At 42.0% G+C, this 12,551-nt stretch overlaps 1 protein-coding gene across 2 annotated transcripts in view; it reads right to left on the reverse strand.

The window, feature by feature from the left end:
• Positions 1–8,334: 8,334 nt before the first annotated feature.
• LOC133019870 (replication protein A 70 kDa DNA-binding subunit-like) overlaps positions 8,335–12,551 on the reverse strand; it is a 32,280-nt gene continuing 28,063 nt past the window's right edge. For both annotated transcript variants that reach the window (XM_061086455.1, XM_061086454.1), the window contains exon 17: positions 8,335–8,986. In XM_061086455.1, the coding sequence (XP_060942438.1) occupies positions 8,855–8,986 (132 nt within the window). In that variant the 3' untranslated portion in view covers positions 8,335–8,854. The remainder of the gene's footprint in view (positions 8,987–12,551) is intronic.

The following is a 12,551-nucleotide window of genomic DNA, read 5'->3' on the forward strand; positions in this document are numbered from 1 at the left end:
AAAGACGGTAAATGAGCTGAATTATTCGGAGCATTTCGGGAGCGGGATTGATGAGACGAAGACTTCTCCTATGCTACATGTGAGTGTGGATCAAATCCACCACCGATAACTTCACCGAGCAAGTTGATAATAACAGCACGAGGAAGAAAAGCTCTTTTTTCTTTTGACACATTAACTCGATTCCGACAGACTTAACTCTCCAATCCCCCATTTAATATCTGCTTTCTCCTGCTTTCTTTAAAATCTAATTTCAAAACTTCCAGCGACCGACACCTCCCGAGCTCGTGCTTCTAGGAATGTGGTCGGCAGCGTTGTTGCTCGCTCAGATAACCTGGTCAAATAAGTGAGTTCCAGAGATGTGGTGCATCTGTGATTAGCCCCGCCCCTCTGGGAGTCGGATTTATGAGCTTCAGACGGGATTGTTTTATTCTACGTCAGGTATTGAAAGCTCAGCAGACGTTTTCTATTATGTCGGCCTTTTTGAAATGCCATTTCTTTTTCTATTAATCCTGCTCGAGCTGTGAAATCAAACCCTCACATTTAACCCTCCCGATAACACTCATGCACCTGCACCCGCACCCGCACACACACACACACACACAAACACACACACACACACACACACACACACACACACACAAATGTTTTAAGTTTGGAGTAAATTTGTTGAAAGTTTGCTGAAGATAATTTTCTGATTATAACATTACATTTCATTTAGCTGAGACACACACACACACACACACACACACACACACACACACACACACACACACACACACACACTCACTCACACACACACACACACACACACGGAGCCTCCCTCCCATCCACCAACGAGCTTCCTCACACTCACTACGTGCTGCATACTCAATGTGCAACTTCCCATAGGGGTGTAATTACGTTTGTGGTTTAAACTGGATAATTAGCCGTGTCTCGACTTCGCTCTCAGCTGGAGTCACGGAGGAGAACGAGCGCCGCAGCCGACAGAAGCATCAGCACATCTGCTGACTGTGATTCCAGCGCGGGATAATTCAGCTCCTGAACAAATCATCACAAAACACATAGTAGCATAATGAGAATGACTTCATGGGCTGTGTATACAATCACCACGGGCCCCCTTTAATGTTCCGCTCAATGATTAGCAACATTACAAGCAACGCCAGCACAGATTTTCGGCTGTTAGTCCAGTAGGCAATCACCTTTTACCATTTTCCGATAAAGTCGTTTTCACACATACTTTTGAGGATGTCCAGAGGGTTGGGTCTGGACACATGAACAACGCAGAAGTAATTTTCTGCTAAGACACAAAAACAACATGTAACCGTGACATCTTGACGTCTGTGTCTTCCTCGTTTGTGGCAACGCGTTTTCATCCTGAGAGATTTGTTTTGTTTTTTCATCGTTTCATGTTCTTGGAAACTCCAGAGAAAGTCCGAAGGCTCTCACTCAGACATTTGCGTCCAGAGAATGTCCGGAGTTTCTCTGGAGTTCAGTGCAGATCTGAAAGCAGCTTAATAGAGGAAATATCTGTCCCTTTATCTGGCTGCTAAATACTCCACTACTTAACCTGCTAGTAGCCAACTGTGTCTGTCTGCTGCTTGGTGATGGAAACTGGAAACAGCTGTCAGCCACATCTGGATGAGAAGCTGAGAATGGTGACGAGAGTTAAGTGAAACATTAGGTTTTAGGGCCAGAAGACAGTAAAACGCTGTGTAAAGCTGCAGGGAACAGCAGGGACGGGCCATAAAGATTGTTTTTCCATCATCTATATGTGATCTAATATTAAAAACAACAACAAAAAAGCAGACAAAGACTTTTTCAGCAGCAAGAATCAACTTTATTCAGGAGTAGATTCAGCTGAAGTCATCCCCATCTGTTCCGACCCCCTAGTTAAAGCCCTCGCCTCTCCTTCCTGTCTCCTGGTAATGGAAAAGTAGAATAAGTAGAGCCATTCCAGTACAGTAGGTGTATCTAATCCTGCAGATAAGCAAAACAAACAGGATTTATCACGTCCTAATCTCTCTGTGATCAGATTAGAGGTTATGAAGATAAGGTCGTGAGACAGTTAACACCGGCTCATCCGCACGACACTGCAGGTGCACCTTCAAAATGGCATCACGAGGACTGACTGCAAAGACGTTAATCCGCCAGATGGGTGCGGCATTAGGATCTAATAAACATACTGAGGAATAAAGTATAATTTTCAATATACCGTCATGTTTTGCACAGCTGTCGTGCTCCCGCCAAGCTGGAGGGACAGTTTTAATAAAGATTCTGGATTTCAGTCAAATCTAGCAAAACAGAGCAAAACGTAGATGGGAGGGTTAAGAAAAGTAGACCGGACAATTTGAAAATTACTACAATTACTAAATGTCAGATACTATATATATACTGTATGTACATTTTGCATTTGCTGTTAATGCGCTTGTCTGAGACGTCTCGGCCACCGTGAGCTTTTTGGAATGATGGCAGAGGTTTTGAGATTTTTGTCTCCAAGTTATTACAGAGCAGGAGAACAGATTCCCATTCTCTCTTACAGTTTATATCACTGGCGATAGGTTGTGTGTTCTTATCTGTATAATATGTATCTCATTATCTCAGCTAACAGGAGCGCTGTTTCCTGTATTCAAGATCTGAGGAAATACTTTAAAGCTACAACACTGATCCAAGCCCTATAAATAAATAAGATGCGTAGCGCCTTGGAAGAAAGTGTAAATCCTTGTCTCTTGTTTTATTTGAATTAAAAACCTTGGCAGTGTATAACTCAGAGCACAGCGTGAACACTGAGCTTTGCTGCGGTTTGTTATAAACTCACGTCTTTGTTGACTTGCCTCCAAACCGTGTTCAACAATTAAAAGGCAAACATCCATCAGAAGACGGAGTGTCGCCCACTTTGTGCCAGTGAAGTGACATTTAGTTTGGCTGCACACGTTTCCCACCTGCTCATATTTTTTGTGGAATTACCGTGAACCCACAAGTGGCCAGGTGGATGAAAAGCTGTGGCAGGGGCAATGCAATTTGGATGCTGTGTATTCCAGGTGTTTGTGCTTGTGCCACCCAGCCACCACACAACCACACACACACACACACACACACACACACACACACACACACACACACACACACACACAGAGAAACAACCATTAAACCGGTTTTAATGTCTCTGAACTCTGGAGGGATGAACACTATTTTTCCAAACTTGCATTCTTCTCAGTCTGCTGCTGTTAAATGTTTTCTCCACATTACTCTCCTCGGGGGAAAGTGCAACGCTTCACCAAATCAACTTCAAAAACATGCTCTGGAGGTTGGTTGGCGCTGCAGTTAAGATTTGAGAAAAGATTCAAGGGGTTCGGTTGAATGTAAAAAAAATAACATTTTGCATCGGAAGTTAAAGTGAATTTTCTCTGTTTTAAACACGACCACAACATTTATTTTACATTCAACAAGAAAACATAACTTAGACATAACTCTGTAAAAGAATAGAAGGTTTATCTTCAGATTCTTCGTGTTGAATAAGGGATGAGAACCTGGAGAGATTGATTAGCTTTGTCAGTCAAGACATGATGAGTAGTCTTGTACTATAATAGTAACATTTGCATGTCTGTTTACAATGTTTCTTCTGCTGGTATTTGAATTTGCTTTTGTGTCATTAAGTGATCAACAAAGACAAATTGCTGAGTTTTCTGATGGAGCCTTTATGATTATATTTTTCATTATTAATTTTCTTGTTTATTTGATTCTTCTACTTATTGCTACATCAGTCCCTGGTTCCAGTATGTTCAGGGTCTTGTGTTTTTGTTTCCTTGGTTGTTAATATGTGATATAAATATTCAACCTGTTATGAAAGCGTATTGATGCTCGTAGCACCGTCATCAACCTTTCATTTCCTGTGAAGTCACTACAACGTTTACTGTAATGCTCCATCTCCCTCTGACACCACTCATTGCCTGCCTTAGAGTGTTCTTTTAATTTAACCATCCACTTACAGGCCATATAAACATGTCAACGTCAATCTTATCTGCCCGTTATACTGCCCTACACGTCATTACTGCATCCAATCATCTCACCATTTAAGGTTTGAACGTTGTTCACAGCTTTCCTTCACGCTGGCAATTTAAAATCTCTCCATCTCCGAAGAGTCATCGTGCGTAAGTGCCGGCGCAGAGCGTTCACTGTGCAGTTTCGCCTTGTTTTCGGGCATGGCCTCTGGCTCTCCTAGTGGAGCAGAGAAAAACAGTACTTTAATGCCCTTGGGTCAAATCTGTTTATGATGGAGAGAGAGAGAGAGAGAGAGAGAGAGAGAGAGAGAGAGAGAGAGAGAGAGAGAGAGAGAGAGAGAGAGAGAGAGAGAGAGAGAGAGAGAGAGAGAGAGAGAGAGAGAGAGAGAGAGAGAAACAAAGTCAGAAGAAGATGAGACGCGGAACGAAGTGGAAAAGAAATCGATGAGGAGCTCAGAGAAGAGAAAACATGATGATGATGATGATGGTGATGGTGATGGTGATGATGGTGATGATGATGATGATGATGATGGTGATGATGATGATGATGATGATGATGATGATGATGATGATGATGATGATGATGATGATGATGATGATGATGATGATGATGATGATGATGATGATGATGATGATGATGATGATGATGATGATGATGATGGTGGTGATGATGATGATGATGATGATGATGATGATGATGATGATGATGATGATGATGAGGTATACAGAAGGTATACCTCAGTCAGTCTAATTCCGATAATCTCTTTATGTGTGTGTGAGTGTGTGTGCGTGTGTGTGTGTGTGTGCGTGTGTGTGTGCGTGTGTGTGTGTGTGTGTGTGTGCGTGTGTGTGTGTGTGTGTGTGTGTGTGTGTGTGTGTGTTTGTGTGTGTGTGTGTGTGAAGAACAACAACTTAAATAAACAGGCGAACAGCGTTGTGTAGCAGCAACTCATTGACCTAAGGGACGTTGCATTCAATGGCAGCTGATTCTCCAGAACAGCTTCTTGGGGCTTAGACAGGTGAACAGGTTACTGCAGGTGAGCGTGTGTCAAATGTCTTGACTGAACTTATTTCTCTTTTAATTGAATTGTACTTTACCAACAGTCAGAGAAATAAGAACTATTTAAGTGTTTGCATCTGCGTCAGAGGCGACTTAAAGACTTTTTCCAATAATGTTCACAGACATTTCTCACTGTGTTAATTTACATTCCCTTGCTGCCGAGGACCCTCAGTACACTTCCGCCTCAGATGCTAATCTTCATTAATGACGAGTGCTCTAAATTCACGTGTAGATTCGTGTGAAATTTAATAAGAAAAAGTACGAGGGAAATCATTACACGGCCACTTATTGCCACTCAAACCCCGGGTCTCAGGAGATGGAGAAAATCACAATCAACTTTCTGTGTTTAACCCAGAGAGTCGACTGAGCAGCAACACAAGTGAAGTTAATTACAACGGCAGCATATTAGTTATTTTTTGAGCACATGGATAAATATAGCACGACAGCCTCCACAGCCTCCATGTAGGGGTTGGTTTCCCGCTGGTCTTATTACTTTTACATACATTAGTTCATATGGAGCTCAAATGAGAAATTTCTTAGCCCCGAAACCTCAATTATTTATAATCCATCATGCAAATATGCAAACTTTTCCCAAGGAACTCCCAAAGTCCCATCACCCTCCGATGCACGAGCAGCGGACCGGACATCATGGAGCTGAAGGGACGGATTCAGACATGTCGGTAATAACTGAGAGAAGTTTTCAAACAGCAGGGATTACAACTACAGAGACACATTAAAAAGGTCAGATGAGAAGAGATGATCGCGCCAAAACAAAGTCATAACCACACATTACCCACAATGCAACCACTCTTTAAAATGTTGATTACATCAGCACGTTAAGAGTTAAGTCGGTTAAGAGTTTGGCTTCCGGGCACCGACCTCATCGCTCCTCTTAGATAAGACAGACAAACATCAATATAATGGGAGTGATGAGCAAATATCTTTAACCCCCCTGTCGGAGCCTGCAGGTGGAGGCTGGGGTGGTGGAGGGTGGAGGGGGGGAGGGGGAGGGCTGAATCGACAGACACTGACGCAGAGCAGCAGAGGAGCTGACAACCAAAGGGAGAGGTGGGAAATCTCCCTGCAGCTCAAATCGACAGCCAAACTGGGAGGGTGTGAATGATCCAGGATTGTGGGAGAGTGAAGCTGGTCAGTCGAGCCTTTCAGAAACTTTAGAAATAAACTCATAACATTTATGCAATAATTAAAACCACAATCGCCACGAGACAAACTTAAATCTTCCTGCAGAAGGACAGATGCTGAATGAGTGATTTTAATGGGTTGAAGACGTCAGTGGCACAGCGGTTTGTCCACATTTGAAATCATGATCTGTGTTCTGATCAAATCTCTTTTCCACACTGTCGATCACGTATTCGGGTTAGACGAGCATTTGACTTTTTGAATCCCAATTTATAACCTACTGAAATAACAGTTTGTTTCTTTACATTGTAAGCAAAGGTTATTTGAATGTGCACAGTTTCTGGATGAAAAGCCAATGTTATGATTAAATAAAGGTGATGTTGGACATCTGATGGTTCCAGGTCCTGGTCTGACATCACAGTCTGTAGGTTTTACATGTGTGTGGAGGGAGGGAGGTCTGTCTCTCTCTCACTCACACACACGCGGATGAGAGCTCGACCGGACTCCAGCTCGTTCTCCTATCAGACTGCCAGCAGATAGACTGTGATCAGGAGCGAGACCTCACCGATAACCTGCGCTCATTTCCATTTGTCGTCCTTGTTGCATCACACCGAGATAGAGACAAACTGTACATTCACCAGACTGAAGGTCCAGCATTCACAGAGAGAAGATACGACAGAGCTCACCAGTGATTCAGTCCATCGCTGCTCAGCACGTCACATTCAGATAAGGTTCTCCAAGGATAATACAGAAATATATATATATATATATATATATATTTCTCCTTATCTGTTCAGTGTGTCCTCCTCCGTCCCATAATGCCTTGGGGCTGGCTGGGGACGCAGACTGACGGGTCTCCATCTTAAGTCTCAATCACCAGTGCGGCTTTAAGTTGGAAATTACTTTCTGATCTCGTGGACTCTGGTGTAGATTTGCAGAACTGAACAGAGTTGCTTCATCTGCTTTCGCTGCAAAATTATAAATGTCCCCATTTGAGATTTGACCCGTGGTTGGGGGAGTAAAGCAAATCTGAAGCGGGGGTGTCACTTCACATGTTGTGTGTTTGTTCATCGGTTACACACGAGTCATGCAACCAGCCAATACCTGGAGAAAACACGCAAATGCGGGGAGAACCTGCATTTAGGGTTTTTTCAGAGGATTCAAACATCACAAGTGAAGGCAAAGTGTCTCCATCGCCCCCTGGTGGATGGCTGCAGTATTAGAATAAACCCATCCTCCATATTAGTGGATGGGACATGTGCCATGAAGGTGTCTAATCGTTCAATTCCTTACTTGATGCTATAAAAGCAACGTGAAATGTCATGTTTGACAGCTGAGACCGGCTCATGATATTTTGGCTTCATTTCTGGTTTCGGAGAAGTTTATAGAGGCTACAGCTACAAAAGCGAGAGTTGGAGAGAAATGATGGAAAAACCGGAGGGAAAGGTGACACCGGGATGAAAAGATCAGCGTGTGTGTGTTTAATCTCCTAAACCTCCTCACACAGCATGGCAGCCAGCAGGCAGGAGATGGTACTGATGATGCTCGGAGCGGGTGGGGGGGGGGCAGGCGGCCCGCTGCCAACATAAATCAGCGTCGTGCCCTTGAGCCACGCCTTGGCGGAGAGAAGCGTCACTAGAGCACTGTCCTTGCCTCCTGGTGTCTGGATGTGAGCTCAGTGAACACGGAACTGTTTGAAATGTGATACACACGTTTGATTTTAATGAAGTTTAAATCTGCTTTGAGAGCAGTTAAACACTTTATTAAGTCTTTTTAAGAGCTTTTTGGGTCGACACTAGATGCACAAGATGATTAACAATGAAAAATATGAAGGTAAAATCTGTAGAGACAATATAGCCGAGACGTTTTATAATTATTATATTGTTCTGTAAGACTTTTTATCTTAATTGTTCAAGGCCTCTTCCTGTCCCAATACGATTTATATATTAGGTTGTGTGAAATAAATCAAATAAAACCAAATAAAAATGATCTCTCATGGACCTGACGGCCTGTCCACACCCTGCTGCTGCTCGAGTCAAGAGTCCAGTCTCCACAAGTCCCAGAGACACACACAGCGGAAGCAGAGACATCAGCAGGAGTAAGTTAATTTAAACAAAAGATAAATACGAGCCACGATTTTGTGTAAAGAACATTTTTATAATCATCCCTTCGTTAAAGGGCAAACAGCAAACCAAACTTTTTTTTTTTTAAATAACAAAGAATCCCATTAAGAGGACACAGTGAAAACAGTTCAAACAAAATGCAAACATCTTCAACACACTTAGCCACGTCTTAATTTTTTTAAAACACACAAATAAATCGTACTTGTCTCACGTCCCTGCAGTGATCATTATTGCACTTGTAAAAGAAAAAAGCGTTGATCTTAGTTTTGATTAAAAGACATAAAAATACAACTCACTTCTATTATAAAAGTCAAACCTCTCCCTTAAAATGTCAACAAATTAAAAAAGGTGAAAGCAATTTCCAATGTTTCAGAACTGTTGAAGGAAGCGAACAACTAAATATCAGTCTTTTGTTTGGCTGCCATTTGTTTTGGTGAATCACCGTCCGCCCTCTGCCGCCTCCGTCAGAGACGCCGTTATCTGGCTGGAGGAAGACGTCTGACACACCGGAGGTCGGCCGGAGACGGGTTTAATTACCACGCAGACGCTTGGAAGACTCGGTCCGAGCTGGACATCGTGCGGATGTCTCTGAGGAGTCTCCGGCTGTATTCCCTGTGGTCCAGCGGCTGGACTTCAATGACGGTTACCTTGACTCGACTCTCGTCCTGAGGAGGGAAGAAACGTTTAGTCTGGATTCAAAGAGCAGCAGCAACGTCTGATCAAATAATTACTTTTTCTTACAAATTCTGCTATTGGAGGGGTCGACCTAACAAATAATAACAACTCATTACTTTTATTTTGAAATGTTACTAAGTGATTTAGAAAAGAACATCAAACCAGACAAGGCAAAAAGATCAGTAAAATGAATAAGATGAAATAAATGGGGATAAAGGAGTAATAATAAATGGTCTGACTCCACAGAAAGGTGCGGCCCTTTCTCTTGTTTTTCATCTCCACCAGGGATGAGAAAGCTGGTTCACGTATGATGAGATGGGCAACACCACTCCGACTGAACTGCAGGACGTAGATTCATCTCTGAATCTCTCTCAGAGACAGAAAGAGCAAAACCCTGCAGATGTCAGCGTGCAGACTCATTTCAGTTCTTCAGGCCGACATGTTCCCTCATCTCAGACTCCATCAGCCAATTGAGCTTTTGTGTTCAGAGAGACAAATCTGAAGTTCACGTTACTTCGACCACCAGGTTTCAAGCTGGTCTCCGACTGGCAGCCCCCCATGATATTCAGTATAACGTGACTTTAACTGCCAAGGTAAGTAGAGACACAAATTTGGTCTATTTTGAATTGTGACCGATTATTGTTGTTATTGTTTCATTGATAAAGAGCACCAATAGTGCCAGACGACTATGAGAAAGCTCAGGCTTCACATTTCAGTCTCATCCAGTAACAGTCAGTGTATCATCAGACAGTGCAGAGGGTTCTGATGAAGACATAGAGCCATCAAGTCATTTCCATTCTAATCGCTCTTGCTACGAGGAGGATTAATCCCGAGGCGATTAATTAATCAATTAGCAATTCAGTCGGCATAGCCAGCATCATAGAGTTGACACTTTCCCATTATTTCATATGAGATTCAACACCTCTGTTAGTATTTTACAATTTGCATTTAACTCAGGACATCAGGCAAATTAAACAATACACGTGGCTGTCACGACAAAGGCTCCACTTCACAAGAGGTGAAAACATATTTAAATCTAATGGTTTTATCCCAAAGGATGCTGGCTGAGGGACTGTTCATTTAATAGATTCATATTCCACACCAGCCCTCATCAGGAAAGATTATTCAGTGGCCTGACATTCACCCCTATTCTCCAACTCCATTTCTGATAGCGGGGTGAGGGGGGGCTGTTCCCTGAAGAACTACACAACTTCTACATATGCTGGTACACAAACAGAGACGAACACCTTCACACACTGGAAACAAATAGCCAACGCACAAACCTCCAGCTGACGCTACAACCGCAGAGAATTCATGAGATACTACACTGGAAAATAAAATGTTATTAAACACAGGATCCCTGCGGAGAGGTTTGAATAATGAAGTAGTAAATAGTAGCAATGGGTAAGATATGAATAAGTATTAGAGAACATTTAAAAAAACAAACGTTCAGCTTCTAGATACGCTCGTGCTGTGGTCCTGCCTGAAGAATCTAAACAGCTAGTGGATAGATCTGCATGATGTAAGATAAATGATCCCCAGAGGATGAATCCTACTGATCTCTCAACTTTTAATCATTCCATGGATCTATACGGTTTATTCTTTGAATGACCTGCAGACCTTTCCTGAAGGGTCACCATAACGTCTCAACAACTCAGGACACATTTCAATTACCTTTCATCACTTTTAAGCCCCTTCATAAGGTCACAACTTTGTAGAACACATTTCCATGAGCTTCTCTGTATCCTGTGTTTCGTGCTCATAACCAGAGGTCAGGATTAGGGTTGCAAAGGGGTGGAAAGTTTCCGGTAAATTTCCGGAAACTTTCCGGAAACTTTCCATGGGAAGTTTAGCTTGGGAATTTTGGGAATTTTGAAAAAAAAAAAAAAAAAAAACGCAAAATAAACGCTGAGCAATAAAAACATCATTCAAAACTCTATTTTAAAGATGTGTGGAATGCAGCACACGCTGCATGTTGACTTTCAACCCTCCACTGTGCATTCTTCCATCACATGCACAGATAACTCCCAGCATCCTTCACTCTACAGCAGGGCTATTGAGGCCTGCTGTAGTGTTTCTCATCTTATTCTACAGAACAATGCCACGTGCACTATCTCATGTGTGGAGACATTTCACCCCATCCAATGTAGAAGGAAAGGCTGTGTACATTTGCAAATACTGTGCAAAGACCTATGTTAAGAATGACACAACAATGCAGAAGCATATAGTCAAGTGCCCAAAGTTTCCTCAGGGCTCAAATCAGCCTATGACAAAACAAAATGTTTATATTTATGTCTGTATATGACAAGGTAAATACAGTTAGTATAAATTACCCACAACATTTCCAGTTTATTCCTGTTAATTCCCGTATATTCCCGTTTATTCCCGTTAATTCCCGTATATTCCCGTTAATTCCCATGGAAAGTTTCCAACTTTGAATATTCCCGGAATTTTGCAACCCTAGTCAGGATGCTAACGTGCTAAACGTCGTAACTGAACATCCAGGGCAATAAACGCTATCAGTTACATAAATTATTTGAACAAAAGCTTCCTCATTTTCCATCTGCACAGGTTCTATTCACCTTGAGCCACATAGAGAGACGTGAGTTACTTGCATGTCTCTCATGCTGGGGGACGGTGGACAGACCTGGGTTTGTGCGGTTTGTCGACGATACAAAGTGAGTTCATTAGGTGTCATTGTGTGGGACTCAATGGCCTGTCTGTGAACATGAGTCAGGGAAAAGATGGTGCCCTCTGCTAATGTATTCACTGAGATAAAATCAATTCATTCACTTCAGACAGAGTTCTCTAACACACACACACACACACAGTTATTTTTCACAGACACATTAGATTCCATTCTGCAGACAACAGCTGTACATTTGCCTGCCTCCTAAACTTAGCATTAATTATTGATGTGATTTATTTTGTTCTTTTTACTGCACTGTTAATTAAAACTTTCCATGGTCTACACTTTACTTTCAGTGCCTAAGAGTTTTACACAGAAATGGATGTTTGCACACTTATTTGGATGATACATTAATCTTCAGTATGGAGTGTTGTAAAGAATGCAGCCACTTGAATGCAGTTTGTATTCTGTAGCTGTATTATCTTGTTCTTAATCCTTTTTCTTACCTCTTGACTGTTTCAGTGTAACAAGTTTTAATCAAAATACAGCACATCACAATAATACCCTTCTGTCGTTAACTGGAGTGGAAATTATGTTTTTTAAAAGTCGGGAGAAGAACCGAAGACTGCGGCTGCACCAGAATCACCAGCTGTACAACATTCAGCTGAAGGCATCTGGGTTTTCATATTAACAGTTGATAGAAGAAAAAGCCTTTAAGAGATTTGAGTTCATTATTGTGGAAGTTTATCTTCACTGCTCTTAACTTCCAGTTATTAAATTTCACACAAAAAATATGATCCTAAGCACATTTCTTTCTGTGTGTCCCACTGTAAAAGTTTGTCTCGTTAAAGATCCTAATGATGCTATTAGATTCCACATATGTCTATATTTCCCATTAAAACACGAGTGGCAATAATTGGTTTCGA

The sequence above is a fragment of the Limanda limanda genome, chromosome 14 (assembly GCF_963576545.1).
Source record: "Limanda limanda chromosome 14, fLimLim1.1, whole genome shotgun sequence".
NCBI lineage: Eukaryota > Metazoa > Chordata > Actinopteri > Pleuronectiformes > Pleuronectidae > Limanda > Limanda limanda.